Source organism: Cucurbita moschata, unplaced genomic scaffold, assembly GCF_002738365.1.
Source record: "Cucurbita moschata cultivar Rifu unplaced genomic scaffold, Cmos_1.0 Cmo_Scf00010, whole genome shotgun sequence".
NCBI classification, from domain to species: Eukaryota; Viridiplantae; Streptophyta; class Magnoliopsida; order Cucurbitales; family Cucurbitaceae; genus Cucurbita; species Cucurbita moschata.
This window is the reverse complement of record NW_019268526.1, coordinates 3,742,828-3,769,946: the sequence shown is the minus strand read 5'-3', so window position 1 is coordinate 3,769,946 and position 27,119 is coordinate 3,742,828. Positions and strand designations below refer to the sequence as shown.

The 27,119-nt window shown below is 36.5% G+C and overlaps 4 protein-coding genes across 4 annotated transcripts; 2 read left to right on the top strand and 2 right to left on the bottom strand.

Moving 5' to 3' along the window:
* Positions 1-1,770: 1,770 nt before the first annotated feature.
* LOC111448789 (uncharacterized protein At3g17950-like) lies at positions 1,771-3,990 on the top strand. The gene is made up of 3 exons (XM_023088538.1): positions 1,771-2,063; positions 2,220-2,369; positions 3,357-3,990. The coding sequence occupies exons 1-3, from the start codon at positions 2,052-2,054 to the stop codon at positions 3,801-3,803; spliced, it is 609 nt and encodes a 202-aa protein (XP_022944306.1). The 5' UTR covers positions 1,771-2,051; the 3' UTR covers positions 3,804-3,990.
* Positions 3,991-5,305: 1,315 nt separating this feature from the next.
* LOC111448919 (putative E3 ubiquitin-protein ligase XBAT31) lies at positions 5,306-8,414 on the bottom strand. The gene is made up of 8 exons (XM_023088702.1): positions 8,056-8,414; positions 7,889-7,948; positions 7,737-7,808; positions 7,543-7,664; positions 7,327-7,467; positions 7,146-7,253; positions 6,801-7,056; positions 5,306-5,941 (listed from the first exon to the last, which is right to left on the bottom strand). The coding sequence occupies exons 1-8, from the start codon at positions 8,233-8,235 to the stop codon at positions 5,534-5,536; spliced, it is 1,347 nt and encodes a 448-aa protein (XP_022944470.1). The 5' UTR covers positions 8,236-8,414; the 3' UTR covers positions 5,306-5,533.
* Positions 8,415-14,930: 6,516 nt separating this feature from the next.
* Positions 14,931-19,391, top strand: LOC111448510 (U-box domain-containing protein 13-like). The gene is made up of 5 exons (XM_023088171.1): positions 14,931-15,447; positions 16,192-16,308; positions 16,661-17,116; positions 17,674-18,808; positions 19,152-19,391. Exons 1-4 carry the CDS (start codon positions 15,175-15,177, stop codon positions 18,802-18,804), a joined length of 1,977 nt encoding a protein of 658 aa, XP_022943939.1. The 5' UTR covers positions 14,931-15,174; the 3' UTR covers positions 18,805-18,808; positions 19,152-19,391.
* A 2,545-nt stretch (positions 19,392-21,936) lies between these two features.
* Positions 21,937-23,775, bottom strand: LOC111448169 (dof zinc finger protein DOF3.6-like). The gene is made up of 3 exons (XM_023087621.1): positions 23,488-23,775; positions 22,903-23,281; positions 21,937-22,479 (listed from the first exon to the last, which is right to left on the bottom strand). Exons 1-3 carry the CDS (start codon positions 23,536-23,538, stop codon positions 21,956-21,958), a joined length of 954 nt encoding a protein of 317 aa, XP_022943389.1. The 5' UTR covers positions 23,539-23,775; the 3' UTR covers positions 21,937-21,955.
* Positions 23,776-27,119: the final 3,344 nt, after the last annotated feature.

The following is a 27,119-nucleotide window of genomic DNA, read 5'->3' as shown; positions in this document are numbered from 1 at the left end:
TAGTCCTTTAGACCTTTTAATCTGACAACTTTAGCCGTTAGGTGCTCGCACTAGTAGGTGCTACGAGCTCACTATCTCGTGCATCTAACCTACTCGTGTCAAGTTTTCAAGAGAGCTTAGCTTAGTTGACCCGTAATCCACGACCATTTAATAAAATATTATTTTCAAAGCCCTTCTACTTATCATTTGAGTGCAAATAAAGCAATCCTGAATTTATTTTAACTTATGTATAACTTTTGTCTTCGACTCAGTTTTCTGTCTAATTCGAGATAGGTTCTCTCGTTAAATGAATATCTTTACTATTATCAGACTTCTCTCTACATCCCGACCCCGTTTAACTAATGAGAAGAAATCCCTTTTCCGCTCCCTCTCCATTCTCTGTCTAGTTCGAGGTAGGTCTTCCCGCTCAATGACTATATCTACTGTTATTCAACTTTTCTCTTGTTTATGGGTCGTTGCCCATTTTTCGAGACCTATTTTTGAAGTTTGAAAAACATAAATTTGAGATACGGTACAGTTTCTCTCCAATAATTCATCCGAGTAAACGACCTGGTGGATGATTTCAACGCAGAACCTTCTTCCCCTTTTCTCTATAAAAGTCCAATCAATCATCCATTATTATCATAAGATGTCCTAATAAATTTCAACGTGGATTCTTTTTCACTTTTGAAAGCCAAGCGAGTGACCATAATGGAGCAATTCGAAGATCCTAAAGAAGACACGTTCGAGATTTTACTCTCCACTTTGGAGCTCCGGCTGCCATTGTCGAGTTTTTGTTTACGACCCGAGGAGGAAGAAGACAACGACGAGGCTCGGCCCGATGATTTGGTGAAGACTCCGAGATCTTTGGAACCTGCAGCGATTCTTGAGTGTCCTCCGCCGTCGAGAAAACCGAGGCGACTCCCGTCGGTGAGGAAACGGAAGGCCGGCGGCCGGTTGGTTTTTATGCCTCATGATTATGTGTTCGGGGAAATTAAGTCATTGGAGGTTCTGTTTCCTTCAAATCTTTTTGGCGGTAAGATTGTTAAGAAGGTTAAACGATTAGTCGAATGACGTGAAACGACATGTCCTCGTTAGTTTATGTAATTTTAATATTTAATGCAAACTGCATGGGTTTCCTAAGTTAATAATTCTTTTCCTTTTTTGTTTTCATTTATTTTCTATTTCTGGCATAAATTTCATACTTAATAATCGTAACCATTAAAATTAATTATAATCTTTTATATATTAATATTTATTTATTATAATTTTAAATTTAGCAGAAATTTAAATATTTAATGTATATATCAAAATATTTAAAAAAAGTTGTCCAGAAAAGGAGATTGTTGTCGTCTTCAAATGAATGGAATCAACATGGGCTTATACACTCGATCCATTGGGCCTTGGGCCCAATATATTAAGAAATTGGGCCTTTAGAATATTGTGAAGCCCACTTGCACGGCCCAAGTTAAAAGGGAATAAATCAAAATTATAGAAAAAAAATATTTATTTATTCTACACAAAAATTAATTATTTATGCCAATTCTCAATAAAATCTTTATTCAATTTCTCTTTCCAATTCTACCCTTTCCCCCGTTCTAAATTCTACCCGATCATCAGGGTCAAAATCGACAAATGTAAGGGAGACAGGTTCTGAAATTTGGGCTTTGCTTTTTTCAATAATATTATGCGGAAAGAAACGATTCCTCTGTTAAATTTGTAGTAAAAAAAGTAAAAAAAACAAAAGGTTAAAAAGTAATAATAATTAACAATGGTAATAAATTACGCACTTTTTTTTACCGATTTGGAGGGATGGACCCCCAAAAGACCGAACTCCATGAAATTGGAATGAAATGGTTTCGTCTTCTTCTTCGTCTTCCTCTGCTCTCCTCTGTTCATCAATTGATTTGTGTTCTTTGAAATGCATCATCCAGTGGAGAAGAGATTGACAGCTCCTCTGTGTGAAACGAAATTTGATTCTTGAGGTGGGCTTCGATCGGACAGTGGGGTTTCCAGGTTCTTCAAAAAATCAACTGTCCCGGCATTTCATCGAGCACCTGGCCTGCACACACATGGCTCAACAGGTACTTGATTTGTTTCCTCTTTCACGTTCATTTGGATTTTCCTCTCCGAATGCTTTCTGATGTGGGGCTTCTCTCTCTGACTGTGTTTTCTCCTTTTTCCTTTATCTGATTGCTGTTTGGATTTTTGAATTCGCTTTCTCGTTGATTTGATTGAAGGGAGAGGGGTGGCCTCTTGGTCTACAGCCTTTGAATGTAAGAGTTGGCGTGCCTGGAAATCGAGACTGTTTGGGATCAGTGTCTTTCAACACTTTGATGACGGCTTCTCCTGTTTCATTCACTGATTCTTCAACCGATTTGGACACTGAGGTCTGTAGTTTGATTGATTATCGTACTTATTTACTCTGTTTTTTAGTGGCATTGGCAACCAAATGATGTCTGCTCTGAGTCCCTGCATGTTATTATTGCTTTTCTTTAATATCCGTGAGTGTCTGGACTAGTTTGCACCCACCCCCAACCATTCTCATAGAACAATCGTCTAATCCTATCGATCATACATTTGGTTGCCAAGATAAGTGGTGAAGTATATAAAATTCTAGGTCGCTCATGTCCTTTTAAGTGGTTCTTATGGGCCATTACATGAATCCATGATGGTTCAGTTTCTGTAGTATGGTAGTGGCAGAGGTATCCCATTTTTTCATGAAATCTATATGTCCACAACTGGAAAAGGATGAATTACTGAATGTATAGTTTCATGTTATTGCATTATAAGTTGGGCACGAGCTTTCAAACCCACCGTGAATTGATGTTGGATCTCACAATCCATCCCCCTTCGAGGTCAAGTGTCCTCACTGACACTCGTTCTCTTCTCCAATCAAAGTGGGCTCCCCCCAATTCATCTCCCTTTGGAGCCCAACGTCCTTGCTGACACTCCGTCTCATGTTCACCCTCTTTGGAGCTTAGCCTTCTCACTGACACATTCCTCATTATCTAGTTCTGATACTATTTGTAACAACCCAAATTCACCGCTAGCAAATACTGTCCTCTTTAGATTTTTTCTTTCGAGCTTTCCCGCAAGATTTTTAAAACGTGTCTACTAGAAAGAGGTTTCCACACCCTCATAAAAAATGATTCATTCTCTTCCCTAACCGATGTGTGGGATCTCACAGTAAGAGAAGAGATCAGCAAAGACAGAATCCCATGTAATCTTATGGACTTGGCTCAGATTATGGCCATCCCATCAATAGATAAGTAATGCTTATGAAACATTGATACTCAAGATTCAATTTCAGTCCATATGTATAGCTAGCTGCAGCTCATGTTGAGTCATGACATTCAATGGTGTTAATGTTGCAGTCAACAGGATTTTTCTTCCATGACAACACCATCACACTTGGGAGTCTCATAGGAGTTTCAAACATTTTGGAGCTCTCAAGAAGATCAATCAGGGGAAGAAGAACAGAGAGCACAAATGGGAAGAGGAGCAATGCCAGATCTAGAACATGGCTTTTCTTTTTGTGTTCAAGGGAGAGTACCGACGTCGATAGCATCGACAACAGCCCGTCGTTAGGCCACTTCCTGGCAGAAGAACGACGAGCAGCCGACGAAAATAGGAGAAATCAAGGTTTTGAATTAGAATTAGCTGAGTCTGCTCCAGAACCAAGCTCCCTATTCATCAATGGCTGTGTGGCGCCTCCTCAATGTAGCCTTGATTCAGATGCTGAAAGTGGGAGAAATGGAGGAACTGAGCCTGCAAATGACAGTAGAGTTGCACTGCTTTGTGCTTGCATTTGTGGACACTGATCATGTGAATGTTTTTTTTTTTTTTTTTTTTAATTTATAACGGTTAAACTACAAATTTAGTCCAAGCTTCGTGATTTCCTTCGAAAGAGAAGGGAAAAGATTCCCGACCCAAAGCATGTTATTGACTCAACCACAAATCTGTTGAATGAAGATAGTTTGCTTACTCTCAGGCACTAGTTAGAAGGAAATCCGTTGACTTCGTTTGTGTCCATAAAGAAAGCAAGTGAGGACGGCCCATTTGGTGGGGACAGCTATCACTGTCGGAAGCCCCTAAAGTTGTTCGGTTGCGTACTCCCCGTCTGTGAATATTTATGTTTTAAAATTTATGGATTTACTATAAAAAAAATTTAACATTGAAAGTTCAAATATCTATCGTCCATAGATAAAATATCTATTATTATATTTTTTAAAATTAAAATTTTACATTCTACATTCACACGTGTCGAATAGAAAATAAATAAACGAAGGTAAAATTTATAATTTAATATGAATTTAAAATTTTGGAAAGGTTAAGGATGGCATTGACCAATTTTCCCTTCTTAACTTTTAACATTTATGAGAAATTATTATACATTATCTTAAATTGAGTTTTTTTTTTTATATTTTATTTTCATTTTTTACAATAACTCTCTTCCCATCTATTTATTTATTTATTTCATAATGAATCAATATCTCACACGTATATATGGATAATTTTGGTGTGTGTAAATTAGAACTTAATTTATATTCTTATTTTGTATTTTTAAAATACAAATCCATGATATTCCATAGAATATTATTAAATTCAAATATAAAAATTTAATAATAATAACTAAAATACTTTTTTTAATTCAAAAGAATTTCACATCATGAAAAATCTTAAATTTATTTTTTTATTCATTTTTTTTGTGTGTTTATATTTGAGACGTTTCTTGAAAACTATATTATACGAATAATAATAATAATAATATATTTGAAATAACAGAAAAATTAAAATAATAATAATAATAGGAAGCTCCACCTAATGACCTACTCATTTATAAAAATATTATTTGGAGTGATGACTCATTTTCAGTATGATTTCATATAATTATTAAGCTAATAATTTAATCACCCAAATTTGATTTGGCATTTTGAAATTTAAAAAAAAAAAAAAAAAAAAAACTTAATTTTGCCTTTTATTTTAATTATTATTTATTTTATTAGTAAATGAAAAGTTTACGCAATTGACTGATAACGAAATCGCGGAATGCATTATTAGAATCAGCCTTGCACGCGTCGTTCTTAACCCTTTCCTCCACGTCACTTCCACGTGTCAACATCTCCCCCTTCTCGTGTTCCTTACAAGTCTGACGTCATAAAAAAATATTAATTATCCCAATCATCTATTATTTAATTGAAGACACCCTCACGTGACCCCCTACTCCCACGTGACCCCTACCTTGACTCCTTCAAGAATTTAGATATTTTTCATTCTTTTTAATAATAATTTTTTTTTTTTTTTTACTTTGACTTTTTCAATATAAATTTAGACAAACCATATTACAACAAAACATGACCCACACAGATAAAAGGTCACCAACCCAACTCATTTTTTTGCTTAATATCCCTCTCATTTCCCAATTACAAGCAATTTTTTTTTTTTGTTCGTTCTATGTTTTATGTATTTGATAGGGTCCGACGTCAGACGTCAAAAGTCTAAGTAATTCAAACTTTTGATCTTTTGACTATGCGGGAAAAAGGGTCTTGGTTTAACCAAGCTTATCAACGAATTGATCCTCTTCTGCAGCTATTCGTCCTGAGCTTCGACCACCGCTGATCTTCCCAAAGGAGGTCATCGACGACAACCCTTTGAAGCTACTACTGCCACCTTCACTGAAGTTGTGGGACTTCCTTCCCTTTCTCTGCTTAGAGTTATTAGTTTCATGGTCGTCAACTTCCTCCTTTGTTTTAGTTTTCTTGACAACTAAGTGGATAATGTTGCTTCGGCAAAACGGGCAAACCGGAGGCGTCAAGCACGCCGTGGCTGGGTTCGGTTTGCTATGGCAGCAAAGGGAAAGAGTGCATTGAGCACACATGACATGGCCACAGTTTTGGACTTCAATTGTGGAAGGTTGCTCAAAGCAAATGGAGCATAGCTCTGCATCTCCATCACTGATCTGCAAAGAAGTAAAGTTTCCCAATGCATAAAAAGATCTCAAAAGCTATTCAAAATCTCACCTAATCAATGGAATGACAGAATCACAGTAAAAAGGAGTGGGGACGTGATATCCCAGGTTAGAGAGAGGAACGAAGGATTTCTTATAAGGGTCTGGAAATCTTTCCCTAACAAATGCGTTTTAAAACCTTAAGAGAAACCCCGAAAGGGAAAGCCCAAAGACAACAAAGACAACAATATCTACTAACGGTGGACTTAGACTATTACAGAGTAGGGACGTGAGATCCCATATCGGTTGGAGAGAGGAACAAAGCATTCCTTATAAGGGTGTGGAAATCTTTCCCTAACAGATGCGTTTTAAAACCTTGAGGGAAAACCTGAAAGGAAAAGTCCAAAGACAACAATATCTATTAACCGTGGACTTAGACTATTGCAGAGGTGAAGCAATGCTAATAATTTTCCACAGCTCAGAAGTAAAGAGAGTTGATAATTGAAACTGCAGATATTGGGACCATTCATCACGTGTCTTCTAACAGCCTAAGATCAAAAAGCTCTCTAAGAAACAAATGAGAAGACCAAATTACATCAGAGATGCTTTCAGATGTAAAGTGAAAGCCGCCAAATTGGGAAAGCAATGCCACTAATGGTGTGCAAGGACAAAACACCACCAAGTGACCTGATGAAGGGTTCCAAAAGCTTCGAAATCCTATCAGTCACCATAGCTTTGTTTCATAAATTCTTACTCGAAAATTTTGAATCTAAACGCAACTTCATAACGTCGAATAATGAACAGCTATCGTGTTTAAAACCTACTCGATAAGTTAAAGACATACTATAATGACAAACAAATTCTTGATTACCTCAGACAAACTGTCGTCCACTGCATCAGAATGTGATGGAGAGGAAAATTCATGAGAATTTGTCTTCAAGATGCTCTTCTCTCTCTCCCTGTTGGCCTCCATTAAAGCCTGTTCTAATAAAGCTTTTGCTTCTTGATTAAGCTCATTGATAAATTTCAAGGGTGATGGCCAAACAAGCGGCTCAGTGGATGAAGGATTCAGCAAGGCTGCACAGGTTCCATGTTTATGCTTCATAGCAATTACATAAGGAATTCTCCTGTATATAGAACGAGAGCGAGGCATTAATTAGGCGGGCGTTCATGCAGCTAAAGCAAGATTATGATATCAATAAGTGTTCTATGATACCCAGAGGAATCTCTTTGAAGACGATCTGCCCCCCAAGCCAACAATTCCCTAATGCAATCCAAAGACCCCCCACGGGCTGCCAAATGAAGGGGTGTACTTCCTTGGCATCTGTTCATAGAAACTTGTTAAATCCAACTTTAAACGAAAGAAAGCTGAAAATACTTGATATAGAAAAGTATACCCATATCCACCAGTTGAAGCACCAACAAGAGCTCCATTATCCAACAGAATATGAATGCATTCAGGTCGTCTTCGACGAGCTGCTAAGTGCAAAGGGGTTGCTCCCTTACCATCTCTAATATTCACAAATCGTACAAATCCCCTATTTCATAACAAGTTAATCAATGATTTTGGGCAGAAAATTGAAGAGGTATTTGTTAAAAGGAGCAATAAGTACCAGGAAGCAGCTACAGGGCTTGATTGAGCTGCAGAAAGAATGGCTTCTAGGCAATCAAAATGGCCATAATAAGCAGCATAATGCAAGCAAGTTCGCCCGTTAAGGGAATCAAACTTCAAAATCTGAAAAGATTTGTGCATAAATTAGTATTTCAAATCAGGAATTGTAAACCTCAAAAGAAATGGAATCTATACATTTGCTCCAACTTCAAGGAGCTTCCTCAAACAGGAGATCTTCCCATGCATTGCTGCCAACATAAGCGGAGTCTGAAACAAATATTCACATTCAGGAATCAAAAACAATTTCAAAGTAACTGATAATTCAAATTCAAAGAAGAATCCCCCACCTGTTTGTGACGATTCAACAAATCCGGATTTACACATCGTTCCAAAAGCAAAGAGAGGATCTAACAATGACGAAACATCATACTCAAAATCAAACGAAATAGTCACCAAAATGAAACGAAATCAAACGAAATCCCGATCAAACAACGAGCAAAACACAAGAACAGACCTCGATCTGACCATTAGCAGCGGCAATATGAAGCGGAGATTGACGATCATAAAGAGTGGTATCAAGCAACAGAGATGGTTTGTTCTTCAAGAAAACTTCAACCATCGCCAAATCTCCACACTGCACAGCACTAAACAATCCATTCTCATGACTCGCACTGCAACTCAGCCCCTGGCCCATCTTCTTCCTCTGTTCAAATCGCTCAGTACAGAGCAGAAGCAACTCAACAGAGGCCACCGCCGTAGCCTCCGACCTCCATTAAAGCACCACTTTAATCAGAAATGGAGGCCACTGCCATGAGAGACGAAGAGGTCCATAAGGACCATTACTAAATACTATCGGGTCCCAAAAGGGGGTAATGGAGAAGCATGAAATTGGGGGGAGAGAGAAGCTGACCGTACCAGTAAGGGCAGTTGGAATGGTGACTGCGGGCAGAGATCAGATATTTTTTGGGCAGACAGATTCCTAATGTTGCGGAATTGGCCAACAAGTCATACACTAATATTGATTAATTAATTTCTCTAAAACTGATTTTCTTTTTTATTTTACTAATTTTTTTAAATTAAATTACGTGATGCTTTGCACTTGTCTAAAAAATTAGGTTAATTTTATTAAATAATAATTTTAGTAAATCAAGGAGAGCAGGCCTTTGAATTTAATTATTATTTTTTTATTTTTTTGTAATTTTTTAGAAAATAATGGTAAATTGTTTATTTGTCTTTTCGAGAAAAAGGAAATGAATAATATATTTCTTCCACTTTAGTTCGAAGAAAACATCAATTCACATTACTATTTCTTTTTTAAAAAATAAAATTAAAAAATAATGAAATTTTGAATTAAAAACAGAATTTTGTGGTCCATGTAAGTTTTAAATCTAATTTCATTTAGTCCCTTAAGTCTCAATATTTTACAATTTTATCCCAATATTTTCATTAATTTTCTTTTGATGTTCTAACTAATTAATTAATTTTTATTGTTATGAAAAATTAGTTAAACCTAATTTATTTATAATTAATTTAATTCTTTTAAATTAATTAATAGAAATTAACTCAATACAATATATATGAAAAGTGAGGGGACTAATGGAAACAAAACCCATAAATCAAGGGCAAAAAGGTAATATTTAGAAATAGAAAGACATAAAAACTAAACACAAAATTCAGTGATAATGTATAACATTTTGAAACTTAAAAGAACCAAATATAAATTATTTTAAAAGTTCAAAAATTTGAGATTAACAACAAAATGTAAGCGACAACTAGATGAAAATTATTTTTTTAAAATGTCACGAGAGTTAAACAAAATATGTGTATACAAATTAACATGAATAAAGATTAAAAAAGAAGAGATTGAATAGAGAATGGAATTTGTATAGCATGACTCAGCAACTTCATTACGTAAAAAGCAAGATGACCAACTCGATGGTACATTATTTTTGTGATTTATTGTCAAATTTGATACTCTCTACTTTAATTTCTTTTTATAGCCTATAGTTTTAATTTGTGAAACTTAACAACTTTGAAAATGAAATAATTGCGCATGATATTCCTATATAGCACGCAGTTCGAGAGTGAGAAAACTTCAAATAATTAGTAATCTTTGAAATATTTTCTACCCGAGATCGTAGAACAATCCTTACAAATGTGGTGTTCTTATCCTAAGATACACCAAACGAGATGAGAAGAAACTAAATGACTAAAATAATCAAAATTTTAAAGTACTAAGATAAAAAAGAAGAAATCTTCAAATACTTAAAATACTTAGAATAAAGGACCGAGCTATAGTTTTAATCCATTTATATTCGGTCCGAAATTATGCTCATAACCTAAGTTATATCATTAATTTCTTTAAAAAGAACAAAGTCTAGGGAGTATGGGCATAGCCTAGAGCCTATAAAATTGGCTTTTTCTCTTAATTGAAGTCTTTAATGCTGGCATTCCCTACTTCCAGCATCCAAAACTCTTTTCACCCACCCCCTAAATGGTAAGAGATTAAAGGGTTTAATAATAAGGTCTAAGTAAAGCAAACATTGATTAGGAGAGATAATAACATTTGATAATGAGGTCTAAGTAAAGCAAACACGGTGTTTCTTTTTAACTTATTACTCTCTAAGAGTATCTAACTTTTTACTGTGTTACTCAGAATTACCATTTTGTTATCATAATTGTTGTCCCCTTTCAGATCTTTTTCTTTTCCTGGTCTTAATATTTGCTTACTTAGCCTAATTATTCTCTTAATCTCATGCTCCAATCTCAAACGCAGTAAGCTCCCTCCCTATCCTAGTTGCTCACTGTCACTTCCATTAACTATTTGTATAAATCCCCTGTATGTTCCCCGACCTATCTACTTATATAATTATAATAACTCAAGCTTATCGCTAGTAGATATTGTCTGCTTAGGCCTGTTACGTATCGCAGTCAGTCTCATAGTTTTAGAAAGTGTTTACTAGAGAGAGGTTTCCACACCTTTATAAGAAATGCTTCGTTCCCTTCTCCAACCGATGTGAGAGATCTCACAATCCACTCCCTTGGGGCCCAGCGTCTGCGCTGGCACACCGCTCGGTGACTGGCTCTGATACCATATGTAATAGCTTAAGCCTACTGCTAGCAGATATTATCCGCTTCGACCCGTTATGTATTGCCGTCAGCCTCACAGTTTTAAGACACGTCTACTAGGGAGAGGTTTCCACACCCTTATAAGGAATGCTTCATTCCCCTCTCCAACCGACGTGGATCTCACAATAGTCTTCATTTTCTAAGTAATAAGTGAGTAACAAGTAACAAATAACAAAACGCATAAGAGAATAAGCAAGTAAGAAGAGAGATGGACTTATATGGTTGCTTCAATGAACTTGATTCTCCTTGTCAGTGAGATTGTAAGCTGCTCCTTTGTGTTCGAAACTCGGTCTATGCTAATCAAATTTCCTGAGGACACAAAGCTTGGAACTAAATAGAGTGGTTAGAATATGATCGAGCATGCTTTGTTTCCTATATGTTCTTTAAGAATATATAAGATATGAGGCACAGAAAATTACAGAAACCAGTAAGAATTCGTTGTCCGAGAATGGTCCATTATAACACACCTCTCATCGTTTTGACGCCATAAACTCCTCCACATTCTGTAAAACTCCTTTGTCATATGGGTTTCTGAACCTCATGTCACTGGACCTTTGGCCTGAGGACCGAGTTACACAACAATTATATAAAAATATTCATTCCTATAACTAAAGTCATAAAGCTCTGCAATGTAATCTTACCCTGCTCAGAATGAACAAAATTTGAAATTCTGAGTTCCTCTTCCAGTGAATCTGAAACGGAGGTTGACCCATGTGGTGAAATCAACAAAACATCGAAAGAAAAAGCTTTACGAAAGCAGATAAGTTCTATTAGTCAAACAGTGTGAGATCCCACGTTGGTTGGAGAAGGGAACGAAACATTCTTTATATGACGTAGAAACTCTCCTTAATTGACGTGTTTTAAAATCTTCAAAGAAGCTCATAAGGGAAAGCTCAAAGAGAACAATATCTGAGAGCAATCGCTTGGGTTGTTACAAATGGTAGTATCAGAGTCAAACACCCGACGGTGTGCCAGCAAGGACGGTGGACCCACAAGGAGGATGAATTGTGAGATCCCATATTGGGAGGGAAACGAAACATTCTTTATAAGTGTGTGGAAACGACTTTGTTACACTGAGTTTGTTTGTAATCTACAAAGTATGTGTGGTAGTGCTGGATGGATCTTTAAATTTAAAAAAGAGTCAAATATATCTATGAACTTTCAACTTCGTGTCTAATAGGTTCTGAAATTTTGTATCGATTCGCGAACTTCTAATTTTGTATCTAATATGTCTACAACATATTAGAATTCACATACTACATCGACAAAAAGATCAATTAGAGCCCTAATATTTTAACTTCTGTGTAATAAATCCATGAATTTAAAAGGTATCAAATAGATCCACTGTTCGTAGTGTTTGTTCTACTCGCTCCTTTAGGCCATAGCAGTCAGGAACTTACCCATTCATCTGTTCTAATATTGAAGCAAATACAACATTATATGCCAGACGAAGAACACCACCTAAAATCAGTAAAAGATGTATCACATTTCTAGGAAAACAGTATCTTAATGAATTGTGTCACCTAAAAGTAACTGCCTCCACATGAACTACAAATGACAGAAATACGCTTTGGGAAATTGCATCTGAAGGAGATGCAGAGGAACGGATTCTAACCAATCCTAAGCATGATAATACAAGTAGCAGTCAGCAACCAAGGCAAAGAATGCAGAGACAAACCTCTAATCTAGTTCCATCCCCACCAAGAAGTTCATACTTCGCCAAATCTGAAAATTTAGTTAGGCTTTCTGTTTATAGAGGAATTCAATTTCTAAAACTAAACTTCGGAAAATTGCATCTGAAGAAGATGACCTAAAACAACCTCACAGTTAATGGCAACCATCAATGAAGCTCCAAAGAAGAACAGTATATATAGAGATTAAGAGAGACCTGAAAATGGTAGTTGAATGAAGGCGGACAAATCGGAGAAGAAGTGAGGAACAAGAAACTGGATACATTGAGTTAGCAAAGCAAGTGTTAGAGAGACTACGGAACGGCCGATCAGCTCCGGCAAACTCGCCGGATTCTTCCGCCCGTGTAATTGCACCATTTCTTTCCAACCAAAAATTCACCGCCACTCGACTGTGTAAGAGAAGACGCGGATGGGTCGCTTCTGCCTGAAGAAGCGAAAGAATGTTGGGCTTTACTTAGAATTTAGGCCCACTATGATCGGCCCATGAGCGAATTTAAATTAATAATTTAAAGAGTAATTAATTTTAAAAAAAATTTAATTTTAAATATTATACATTTTTCTATTTAATTTATACATTTTTTTATTTTAATATTTTAATTTATTACAGATTTAAAACATGTTTGTATATAATAAATTATTCATTTTACCACTAATAAATTTTTAATATTTTAACTTTGATCAAATATATCACGTGTTCAAAAAAATTTAAATTAATTAATTGTATAGATATAAAATTATATGTATAGTATGATTTCGAACTCTAAATATTACGATAATTTAAAAAAAAAATATTAATAGACACACATTTAAAAGTTAATAGAATTAAATAAATATAAAAATAAAACTAAAATTGTATCTTAAACATAATAAATTGTCCTATTAATTTCTTAAATACCCCTATTTTAGTTTATTTGATTTGGAGAATTTTGACCGAACAATCACGGCCTTACACGTGGCATACAGGCCTTGTTTTCGCGTCCCGACACATATTTGGCAACGACTTTAAATCGCTCCGGGCTCACCGTTGAATCGGTGGACTTTCCTGATTGGGTAACTTGATCAGACTGATCCTAGGCTTTCGCCTCCAACCAATCAAATTCTGCCACGTCAAGTCAAGTCAAAATTTCCAACCATCAAAAGTGCCTGCGGTCCACGTGTATTTGTTTGGTTTTTGCCAGGCTAGGCAATTGATCTGACGGTAGAGAAATCTATATGCCACGTGTAGAGTTTGGATTTATTCAAAGCTCGGAGGGTCCTAGCCGTCCGATTTTTTTTTTTTTTTTTCTATCAATTTTAAAAATTAAGTCATGGCGTAGGTTTGATAGTCAAGGAATTGGGCCCCCGAGTTTCTTGGACCGGTCTGATTTGTTTGCAGGTGAAATTACATTTCTGACCAAATCAACTTGTCTTTTGTTATTCCACTGTTTTATTTCCGTCGGTTTGTAATATTTTTATATACCGAAAATTTTAGTGCTCTAACTAATTACAATTGGGCTTATTAAAATTTAATCTAATAAAATACTTTTTAATTTAATTAAATAAGATGAAATTTAACGCCAATAATTAATATTTTAATTTAAAATTTGATGCCATAAAAATTAATTATTTAAATTATTTAAACCATATATTTGAAATTAAATAAATAGTAATGATCAACGATCTTGTATTTAAATTAAATAAATATTTTTTTTAAGGACAATTTCAAAGTTCGTATTTATTTTTTTCAAAATAAATTTAAAATTTAAAAATATTGCTTCGAATTTAAAATTATTATGTCGTTTTTTCATTATGATATTAATAAACAATTTGTATTTTGTATTCAAAATTGTTTTATAAAAGTCACGAATTGATCGGGGTTCTTTTTAATAAAAATATTTAAATCGCCGTAGAAATTAATTCGAACTAATAAATATTATATAAATTAAATCGACCTGTCACCGGAATCAACGGTGGGACAGAGAGGAAAATAAAACAAAATTAGCAGTTAAAATTGGAAGTCAATTAATTACGTTCAATTATTGTTGCCGTCGCTAATTACTTTGCTTTTCAGGACAGATAATAATTAGGTATTGTGTTAAACGCATTGCAAAATGGCCCCCACAATTATTTTATTTGCCATTTGGACCCGACCCAGCCACCCCTCACCCAAACCGACTTTTACCAATTCATTAGCCGCGCCGCCGGACTCCCATTATTCACGCCCACTCATCGGCGGCTGCTGTGTTGACTATTTCACCAGCCGCCGGATTTCAATTTAAGGAACGAAAATTAAAATAAATAAATAAAACATTAATAAAGTTTAACCCATAAATTTATTCCATAATTTTTTTTAATTTAGTTTTAAATTAGTTAGTTACAGTTTTTTTTTTATTTGTATTATTACATTTAATTTTTATGAATTAAAGATTTATTCGTGAAAATAAATAAATAAATAATAATTTTTAAATTTTAAATACGTAATTACACATCCAGTAGTTAAAGATATATTAAAGTTTATTATTATTATTATTATTATTATTATTATTTCAGGAAGCGCGTAATTTAACTGAAAATATAAAAGCGAAAAAAAATCTTGCTCTCTCTCTCTCTTCCCGCATCTCTTCCTTTCTCTTTCTTGAGTCTTCGTCTTTCCTAATGGAAGCTGCTTTCTCTCCCACGGGGACGATTAGGATGAGATTTTTTCAACATCACGGCGAGGCTCGGCTGGCGAACACGCAAAGATTTTGGAGAATTTGATGCGTTTTCTTTCCTTTTTTTGTTTGTGTTTGTTGTAGACGGTTATTTTGTGAGATTTTTGTTTAGATTGAGAGATTATGGAGGAGGAGAACAATGGCGGCTTCTTTCGGAGTTTGATCGACTTGGTGAACGACGTAGCTTTGATCTCAGATTACAGGTACGCGGTCAGGAAGCAGTATTGTAATCTAGCTAGGCGACTGAAGCTGTTGATCCCAATGTTTGAGGAGATGAGGGATATGAAGCAGGCGCTGCCGGACAATACCGTGGGAGCTCTTGTTTCGTTGAAGAAAGCTATGGAATCTACCAAGGAGTTGCTTAGACTTGGGACGGAGGGGAGCAAGATTTATCTGGTGCGTTTACTTTACTGTTTGTGTGGTATTTGTTTAATTAGCGTGGCCTGTTCTGCTCTGCGATGTTTTGAATTGGCGGATTTCGTTCCGATTTGGTATTTTCTCTGTCTTTGCTTTGGTTATCTGTTTGGCAAAGCGGATTATCGGCTATTATGATTTTCTGAGCGTACTTACCTTCGTTAACATTTGTATTCGATACACAACATTTTGATTTGGCCGTAAACTGGGGTTCAACACTTCTGGAAATAATGTTTTGATGGCCGCCTTCCATTAGAAGAGAATCCTGGTTCAGCCACACGTGCTAATGCCTAAATTTAATTCGATCAGGCGGCATTTATGTTGCGATTGTTGCATTTTAGGAACGATGATTTCGGAAAATTGGAGTTCAAACGTTGGGCTAAATTAGCAGCCGAGCTTGAATCCTTTGTTTTGCAGTTTTTTGAACCACGTATTAATTTACCAATAATGCCGGTTACGGTGTAATTTTCGGTTTCTCTAGGGCTTACTCTATGTGATCTATACTTCAATTTTGCATTGTGCGAATATATGGTTTATGTTGCGCCTAAATTCTAAATTTATTCTTAATTAACCATCATGGTTTTTCAGAATATGGGGAAAACTGATGTGAGACGAATCTCAACAGTAGATCAAGATAGTTTCTCCTTTTATGCTCTATAAACGTATTGTTATTATTATTTTGTTCTACTGCCCTTGTTCTAATCTGTTTCTCAATTTAAACTGCAGGCCTTGGAGAGAGAGCAGCTTTTGAATCAATTTCAAGAGTTGTCAGAAAGACTAGAGCAAGCTTTGAATGAAATTTCACATGTAGATCTTGACATATCTGATGAAGTTAAGGAGCAGGTAGAGGATTTATCATCGCTCATTTTGTTCTTAATATCTTTGAAATGATATCCTAGAAACGAGGCTAAAAATTAAGAATATTATATTTCTTCACTCATGGGACTTGTTTTCTACCGCTTTTGATTGTTGGAAGATTATAACTTAGAATCTTTACCGATTGAACCGTGTGCCATGGAAGTAGAAGCTTAACAATTAGGTATGACCTTAGAGTTTTCATCAACTTATGTTTTACTTTCGTAAGTTGTACCGGCAAAACTATCAAGGGAGCCGACAATTAAAAGTATCATGAGGTTTGAATGCCCAATAAAAGTTTTATACCACTGGATGTTAGTCTAACTCTTTCTGCATCCAGGTTGAGCTTGTCCTCTCTCAATTCAAAAGAGCTAGAGGAAGGAATGATGCACAGGATGTCGAGCTGTATTCTAATCTTCACACTCTCTATAACAACAGCAAAGACTTAGCTACTGATCCTTCTATCTTGAAGGGACTGGCTGAAAAGTTGCAGTTGATGAACGTAGATGATCTTACTCAAGAGTCTCTCGCCTTGCATGAAATGGTTTCGGCCAGTGATGGAGATCCAGGGGGCAGATTTGAGAAAATGTCAATACTATTGAAGAAAATAAAAGATTTTATGCTAACTGAAAACCCTGAAATTGGCGCTTCTTCTAAAGAACAAAGTCATCCTCGCACTGGTAGACAAGCGACTGCTGGTAAGAAAGATATATCGTCCCTTCACATACCTGAAGACTTTCGGTGCCCCATATCCCTGGATTTGATGAAAGATCCTGTTATTGTCTCCACAGGACAGGTATCTTCGTATTCTGTTGCCTGATTTTTACCTCTTTTAGAACGTAATTGCTCCTAAACATTTTTTTCAAAAAAAATCCTGTTCTTCCCCCTATGATCTTTATTGTCCAGATGAAATAGCTTTCTACCACATACTCCATTCCCAACTATGTGGGGTTTTTTCTTTTTCCATTTTAGTTCAATAACCTAGGGATGGGAGATCAAATCTTTAACCTTAGGGAAGGTAGTAGGTGCTTATCTACTAAATGAGACTTAGATGGACTCAATTACATAGTGTCTGCTAGGTGCTACTAGATGAAAATTATAACATCGAGAAAACAGACTCACATTTTATTCACTGGTTGGACGTAAAGCTGCTATCTATTGGGATCCTCAATTTGGTTCCTGAATACAAACCTGCATAATCCTATCTAGACTTGCCTTACACATTGATATTCAATGTGAAACTCACAATTTAGTCTTCTATCTAATCGTTGCATTCATTACTTCGAATAAAACTTAACATGTTGATCTTGCTGCAAATAATTCCTAATGCAGTCTCCTTTTTTTTTCTGGTAGACCTATGAACGTACTTTCATTGAGAAGTGGCTGGCAGACGGACACTCGACATGCCCAAAAACTCAACAAGTCCTCACTAGTAAAATTCTTACACCAAATTATGTTTTACGCAGTCTCATAGCTCAATGGTGCGAGGCCAATGGAATTGAACCACCACAACGTTCCAGCAGTTCTCAGCCCAGTGAATTTACAAATCCTGCTGAACGCTCTAAGTATGAAGCTCTACTCCACAAACTCACATCAGCTAACATTGAAGACAAGCGATCTGCTGCGGGTGAGATTCGCCTTCTAGCCAAACGCAATGCAAATAATCGTGTAGCTATTGCTGAAGCTGGTGCAATCCCTCTCCTTGTTGACCTCCTTTCAACAACGGACCCCCTCACTCAAGAACATGCCGTGACAGCATTGCTTAACCTTTCAATTTGTGACAATAATAAGAGAAGTATCATGTCCTGTAGGGCAGCGCCTGGCATAGTCCATGTGCTGAAGTGGGGGAGTATGGAAGCACGTGAAAATGCTGCAGCCACTCTTTTCAGCCTTTCTGTTGTAGATGAATATAAAGTAATGATTGGTGCATCAGGAGCCATTCCACCACTTATTGCACTGCTCAATGAAGGTACTCAGAGGGGGAAGAAGGACGCTGCAACCGCTCTTTTCAACTTATGTTTCTACCAAGGGAACAAAGTAAAGGCAGTCAGGGGTGGTGTTGTTTCCATATTGATGCAGCTGTTGACAGAATCTAGAATAGGGATGGTAGATGAGGCCCTGGCTATTCTAGCCATACTGGCCAGCAATTCCGAAGGTCGGGCTGCCATTGGCGCTGCCGAATCCGTCCCCACTTTAGTAGCTCTCATTGGAACAGGATCCCCTAGGAACAGAGAAAATGCAGCTGCAGTTTTGATGCATATTTGCACCGGAGACCGACGACATATCGTGGAAGCAAAGGAGCTCGGCGTGATTAGTTTGCTCATAGTTTTGGCTGAAAATGGCACAGATAGAGGTAAGCGAAAAGCAACACAATTGCTTGACCAAATCAACAGGTTTACTGAGCAGCAGAAAGAGGCTGAGGTTCAGACCCGGCTGTTGCTACCGCCACCGCCACCTCCCACAATCGGAAACGTCGAAAGCTAACCAGGTTTTTTCTTCCCATTGTCTCTTCCATTGCTGCCTTTCTTTCTCTTTCTTTGTTTCATCAATACACAAGGAAGGCAACTCTGTGTGTTCATGGAGGTGGAAGATCACCACCCAAACTTAATTTGTAAATTATAAATTCCTTCCTTTAATTTGTGTGAGAGGAACTTAACTTCCAAGGACAACTCATGAGAGCCCATATTACTAGAAAGTAGAACGATATTCGCCCTCAGATGGTTGTAAATTGATGATTCTAAATCGAATTATAAAACTGCAGTTTATTTGGGCAAATTAGCCTAATATTTTTAATCACTTAGTTCCTAAGTGTATTCTTCTTCTGCTTCTAGAAATGGCCTCGCCGGTGAAGGAAAAAGGCAGCCGCCGGCCCACCGCCGTGCCGACACGTCGTTCTGGGATTGGCTTGAAGACGATTGTTGAGTGGACAAGTCAACGTACGACGCATCCCATGGTTGACCAGAAAATCTGGATTCCACTTTTACCCCCTCCTTTCTCTTGGGATATTTTTATCGATATTAATTACGTAAATTATTTAAACACATAATAAAGGAATTGAGTTTATTAATTAAGTTGAGCCTAAAATTAAAGAAATTAGAGGGGGATTAGGTTACATTTTATCTTGTTATTAATTTTATCTTGAAATGTTGTATAGTTAATATAATAGTAATTAATTTAATTTTTAAAAAAGGAGGTAATTTTGGCTTTTTTTTTTTTATTTTTATATATCATCTTTTGCCTTTTGCCTTTTGCCTTTTTCTTTTTCCTTTTTAAATGGGTTTTTCTTTATTTCACCTTTTTAAAACATCTCCATTTTAACTATTTGACTAGAAGTTCAATATTCCATCACAACACGATTGGAATTCCATTCCAATTTGTTGTTTTTTAAAAGAGAAAATATAAATAGAATTTAAAAAAAAAAACGTAATTTTATTTCACACGACTTAAACGGTGTATACCCTCACTTTTTAGATATATTTCATAGATTGTATTTTTTCTTTTTTTTTACTACAAATGCATGATCTTTCACCAATGACCATTAAATTATTTTTGAATTGGCAATTCTAAGAAAAAAAATATATATCTTTTAATAAAAACGTGTTATTTTAAATACGTAGTAGGCCGGTAAAATAAATTTGGTCTAAAAGATCATTATCCACCATCAGCTAGGAATAAGAAGAGAAAAATCTTTTTCTTTTTCCTTTATTTTCTTTTTTTACCGGGATGGAAGCGTTGGGAATCACAGACCCTCCCCAATGATATTATATTATTCGTTTTTAACACAAATTTTCGTGACTTTGTTTTTGATACCAATCGAGATAATATTACTTACTTATAAACTCATAATCTTTCTCTTACTATTACTCTAGCCCGAACCCCAACTCAAGCGAGGAGAAATTAGTTAAGAAAAGTGGGAAAAGAAAAAGAAAAAGAAAAAGAAAGAGCGTAAGCTAAGCGTGTGGGTCAGTGGAGAAAAGAGCGAGCATAAATTTCTGTGCCCATAATTTTTGCTTTCATTGCTTTCATTTCCTTCCTTTTCGCACACAGTAACCACTTTCCCTTTCCCTTTCCCTTTCCCTTTGCAGCTTTTGCCCTTCTTCCTTTCCTAAAGCACTTTCAAATTCCCTCCCAATGCCCAATTCTATCCCCTCTTTGGCTCTTAATAATAATAACACGTCCAAACATACGCGTGTTACGAATCACATATCGTAACAACGGTACGATATTGTACACTCTAAACATAAGCCCTCATAGGTATTCCTTCCTTATAAACTCATGATCATTCTCTAAATTAGCCCCAACAACATGAATATCTCTCGATCACACACATTTTCTTCTACAATTTACTCGATTCACATCCACTCGTACTTTCTTTCGTTTTCTTTCTCCTCTTTCCTCGACTCCAAACCCTAACCTTAGATTCCCCTATTCTCTTTCTCTCTCAATCCTTCTGTTGGATGATGAAAGTCACACATCGGCTAATTTAGAGAATGATCATGAGTTTATAATCAAGGAATACTCCCTCCATTGGTATGAGGCCTTCTGGGAAAGCCCAAAGCAAAGCCACGAGAGTTTATGCTCAAAGTGGACAATATCGTACCATTATAGAGAGTCGTGTTCGTCTAACACCTTCGTGCAATTTCCTTCCTGTTTTAACTCGGGTTTGAAGCGGGTATGTTTTTTTTTAACCCATAATAAAAAAAGAATGATTGATGGTAAAAGAAGAGTAGGAGATATTTCTCTTTACCTAGGAAAATGAGCATTAAAAGAGTGTGGGCTGTTAAAGGCATTGGCAGACAGCTTTTTCAGACAAGAATCAACCGCCGGGAGAGGGGCGGCGGTCACCTTAAATCTTCCACCAAATCTCTACGTTAATTTAGGTTTCAAATTCGACCATTTTTCGTTTTTTTTAATGTTAAATACTAATGGGTTTTGTCTAACAGATTATAGTAATGTAATTTATCATCGATATCGAACCAGATGATCTCATAACGAACACTTACAACAATGATAACATAGTTCTATAATTCTACCAATGGGTCGTAAGATCTTGACATCCAATGTCAGATGGGTTGTTGTCGAGGAGAAGGCGGAAGAGAGACAACTCACGAGTAGAATTGTTGAGGTCGAAGACTCAAGAACCTGAATGCAACCCAATTTAGCTCTAGACAACCAAAACTTTTTTTTTTGTATTATATTTATATTAACGATATTTTGTAGCTTATATAATGGAAATGTCGATTTTACCCATTATGTTAATATTAAATTTATGGGCTTATGAAAATATCAATATAATCATCGAAAAATCTTTCGATCATTCAAATTATTAGGCAATTTATTAATCGACGTTCTTACGTTAATCTTAAATTAATGGATTACAATTCCAAAAAGTTTAAAATTGAATTAAATTAATGCAAGCCAGATCATAAAACCCCATAAACATCTCATATTTTTTGCAAAAAATAAATAAATAAACCATGAAATAACATGTAACATTATATAAAAATATGTGACATTAAACAAATAATTCGATTAAAAAAAAAAAAAAAAAAACAAGACAAGGCAAAAGACAGCACGATCTAAGATTATTTATGTTGATGTTTTTTTTTTTGTTTTAAGGTTACATTAAAAATTCTTACAAAAGATGGCTGCTTGAAGAAGAGCTAAGCGCCGACAAATCCGTCCATGAATTTTGATGGTCACCTCCCCAAAACTCCCCGTTTTGATCTTGTCGTAACAAGTTCGATAATATTCCTTGTTCTTCATTTTTCATCGGAATCCTCGAAAAGGGTGTCACATTCTGAAGCTGTTGATGACAGTTATAGTGTAAACCACCAGATTGTGTTAGGTGGTTACCGCCGAAGTTGTTGTTGTTGCTGCCGCCTTCTGTTTGGAAGTTTTGTGGGAATGCAGTGGCGGTGGCGGCCGGAGGTTCGAGTCCAGCGACGAAGAATGGCTGCTGTTGTTGAGATCGCTGCCATTGCTCCATTTCCCTGCCGGAATTCATGTGAGTTCCGGCGAAGTTCACGGCTGAGCTGTTTGCAGCAGCTCCAAAACGGGAAATATGGTGGTGGAGAGATGGAAATGACGGTGGGAAGTGGCTCATTGTACTGCTGCTCTCAATGTTGCAGCTCCTCGACATTATTGGTCTCGAATTACCTTAAAAAACACAATGGGAAATTGTTTATTTATTTATAAAATAAAAAATTAAATACTTTTATAACCCTTTTTTTTCTTTTTCAATTTTTGGGTTTGGGAGTGAAATCATGATCGATTCGAACATAGTTGAGATAATTTCGAAAAGAGCTAAATGTTCGATCTTTACCTTGATATTAGCTCGATCGAACAATTTACCTTAAATTATTAGTGTATTATTGACTATGATTAATCGTTTGATTCGTGTACTTTTGCTAATTTCGAAAAATTAAAATAATAAAAGTTGAGAATATTTTCATTAATCGAGAAAGAAAATTATAATTCTTCGGTTGAATTTTTTACTCGGAATAATCTATCAGCTTAAATTTTGAGATCGGGATCGAAATATTGTTAAATTATAAATAAATAAATAAAATTGAAGCTTACCCATTTCAGGTTGAGAGGCAGTGGGGGACTTAGGAGGGTTAGATTTCTTCTTCTTCTTGTTCTTACGGAACCCTCCACCGACGGGGACATTTCTAAGAGCGCCGCCGCGGGTCCAGTACCGGCGGCAGGCTTTACAGAAGTGGCGCGGCTGAGAAAGGCTGTAATTATTGAAATAGCAAAATTTAGTGTTTGTAGAATCACAACGAGGGCATTTCAGTGCCTCTGGCTGCGGTAACATCGCCAACCGCGCTCTATACGCCATAGAACCCGGCCGAATTCCGCCTCCTTGAGCTGCCGTAGACGGCGGAGGCGGCGGCGGCGGTGGTAAAAACGCCGGAAGTTGACGTGGGTCTTGATGATTATCATTTGTTGAAGGTGGCTGATTCAAAAAAATCCCAAAAGAAAAAAACCCATTAGGTTAATTTTAAAAACATTCAAAGGGTATATTCAAGAAGAGAATTAGAACCAAAAAAAAAAAGGAGAAAGGTGGCATCTTTTGATGTTCTTCCAATTGGGTAATTAATAAAGAGTTGAAGGGTATATTTGCAAATGAAATTGAAGAAAGAAGATGAATGAAAACGTTACCTGTTGCCAATTTGGAGGATCTAAGAAGATTGGAAGGGAAGAGTGAGCCATGAGGGGTATCAATTTGTGATGTTTTGTTGTTGGGTCTTTACATAAAGGGTTGAAGGATGGGTATTAGGGGCATAGAGATGATACTCATTTGAGAGAAAGGCAAAGGCAAGAAGAGAGAGGCTTTAAGCTCTCATTTCACCATGTTCTTTTGATATCTTTTTGTTTTGATTGTGCAAAAATTAGGGTTTTTGAGAGGAGGGAGGAAGTTTCTTGGGAGTTGCCTCTTCTCAACTTTTGTTTTGGGTTGTGTGCTTTAAGTGCTCAATAAAGAGAAGTGGATGTCCTCATACAAAGGAAGAGAGAGAGAGAGAGAGAGAGAGAGAGAGAGAGAGAGAGAGAGAGAGAGAGAGAGAGAGAGAGAGAGAGAGAGAGAGAGAGAGAGAGAGAGAGAGAGAGAGAGAGAGAGAGAGAGAGAGAGAGAGAGAGAGAGAGAGAGAGAGAGAGAGAGAGAGAGAGAGAGAGAGAGAGAGAGAGAGAGAGAGAGAGAGAGAGAGAGAGAGAGAGAGGGAGAGAGAGAGAGAGAGAGAGAGAGAGAGAGAGAGAGAGAGAGAGAGAGAGAGAGAGAGAGAGAGAGAGAGAGAGAGAGAGAGAGAGAGAGAGAGAGAGAGAGAGAGAGAGAGAGAGAGAGAGAGAGAGAGAGAGAGAGAGAGAGAGAGAGAGAGAGAGAGAGAGAGAGAGAGAGAGAGAGAGAGAGAGAGAGAGAGAGAGAGAGAGAGAGAGAGAGAGAGAGAGAGAGAGAGAGAGAGAGAGAGAGAGAGAGAGAGAGAGAGAGAGAGAGAGAGAGAGAGAGAGAGAGAGAGAGAGAGAGAGAGAGAGAGAGGGAGAGAGAGAGAGAGAGAGAGAGAGAGAGAGAGAGAGAGAGAGAGAGAGAGAGAGAGAGAGAGAGAGAGAGAGAGAGAGAGAGAGAGAGAGAGAGAGAGAGAGAGAGAGAGAGAGAGAGAGAGAGAGAGAGAGAGAGAGAGAGAGAGAGAGAGAGAGAGAGAGAGAGAGAGAGAGAGAGAGAGAGAGAGAGAGAGAGAGAGAGAGAGAGAGAGAGAGAGAGAGAGAGAGAGAGAGAGAGAGAGAGAGAGAGAGAGAGAGAGAGAGAGAGAGAGGGAGAGTGAGAGAGGGAGAGTTAGAGTGAGAGTGAGAGAGAGAGAGGGAGAGAGAGTTAGGAGAGAGAGAGGGAGAGAGAGAGTTAGGAGAGAGAGAGGGAGAGAGAGAGGGAGAGAGAGATTAAGAGAGAGAGAGAGATGGAGAGAGATTAGGAGAGAGATTAGGAGAGAGAGAGATTAGGAGAGAGAGAGAGATTAGGAGAGAGAGAGATTAGGAGAGAGAGAGAGATTAGGAGAGAGAGAGATGGAGAGAGATTAGGAGAGAGAGAGATGGAGAGAGATTAAGAGAGAGAGAGAGAGAGATGGAGAGAGATTAAGAGAGAGAGAGAGAGAGAGGGAGAGAGAGAGATTTGATTAATTGTTCTAAAAAAGCAAAAAGATTAAATTTTTTTATATGCCCAATTAGTTTCTCAATTAGGGTTTCATGGTGGGATCACTCCAAATCATGAAAGATTCACAATTAGATTGAAAAAAAAGATACCCAATTGGTGGATTTTCAAATGATTTAACTTAGCTTCAAAGTCGGAGGTTTCATTCCTGAGATCTCACATCGATCAGATAAACAAATTAAACATTTCAGTGTGGAAACCTCTCTTTAATAGACGCGTTTTAAAACTATGAGGCTAAAAAGATCCCACATCGATTGAAAAGAGAAACGAAACATTCCATATAAAGGGTACGGAAACCTCTCCCTAATAGACGCGTTTTAAAACTGTGAGACTGAAATCAATACGTAACAGGCTAAAACGGATAATATATACTAGCGGTGAACTTAAACTGTTACAAATCCCTTATCACACTACGAAGAACGTATGTCAAAAAAATTAATAACAAAGTCTAACTGCAATGACGATGACGACCTTCACACACGAATATAGGATGAATCTCACAAACCTAAATCATGTTTAGATGAAAAATAAAATTATAACTTTTAGTTTCATAATTACTTTAATCGAGAGATTAAGTTATAATTTTATTTTTAATTAATATGGATAAGATCATTACAAAAAGTTCCCTCTTAATCACTTTTTAACTAAGTGATTAAGTTTAAACAAAGGAAATAAAAGCATTATTCCTTTAGAAATTACAAAAAACAACTTTTTTTTAACTAAATAAATATTATTTATTTAAGAAAAAAAAATCATAAAACCACAAGTAAATGATGAAAAAAATTAAATTATACAAAAATAAAATTAAATATATTTTTTTCTAGAAAAAAAAAAGGAAAAAAAAAAAGGTGGGGTTTGTTTGTCGTGTAGCTGTCTTTTAGACCCATTACAAAATGTCACTTTAAAATTGTGGCAGGCAGATGCTTTGGTTCCTTCCTCAATTAATTTCACTCATAAATAAAACACATACACATACAAAAAGTAAATAATAATTGCACCCAAATATTATCCATCTTTTTCTTTTTATAAAAAATAATTAAAATTCCAGTTGCCTCTAATTCTTTAATTATTTTATTTTATTAATACATCTCATAATTCCTATTTTTTCGAGAAAGAATGAAGAGAAACCCTAATTCGAGAGGACGTTGGCATGTAGCTGCCTCTGCATAAGACCTCGGGATGACCCAATTGAGAGGGTCTCGAGCCGACAATAAAGTATGTATGAACGAAAATAGTATAGAATTGTTACGTTATACGTCAAACTCAATCTGTATTTACACACGACACGACACGACTCTATTATGTGGACGATGGAAGAAAAGGACCATTTCTCTTCATCCTCCTCCACTATCACCACCACCACGAACACCATGGGTTCGACACGAGTGGCCCCGCTATGGCCTTCCCTTGCTTCCTAGATGGATAAAGGTACTTTAATTTTATATATATATATATATATATATATATATATATATATATATGTAAAGAGAGAGAGAGTGGATGTCAGCATCTATATGTGTTAGTTTTGATTGATCACGTAATGCATGGGATGCATGGGATGATGCACCCAAAAGAAAAGGCTTCAAAAGAGCACTGCCAGTGCGGTCCTTCTTTTATGTTGTCTTTGACCCAGTCTCACTCGTTCCATAGATCGTTGTCGTCGGTTTTGCACCGTTAGATATGTGAAGATAAAATTTACGTGCAGATTTTGAAATCAACATCCGACGGTTATTTACGATACAGCCACGTCGAATTGTTTTTCCACTGATAGAGACACTACTTATCACTTCATTCTTGCTGGTTTGGTCGACTTGTTCATGAGTGTTTTGATTTAATTCCACTTGTTCTTAAACCTTATTGTGGTCAAGAACACGACAAGTACTGCAATAAGCCAAACTAAGAACTTATGGTTTGGTCGACTGTTAGTTTATACTTTTTCGATACACGTTTCTAATCTGTGCAGCTCAAAATCATACTCGTATTAATATGATCGTGCACATACCCGGAGCACGAGTTTTACTTTTTGTATTAGTGCTACGTGAGCCTTTCTATAATCTAGATAGAGTTGTTGGCTATTGGGCCGTTCTTTTATGGCCCA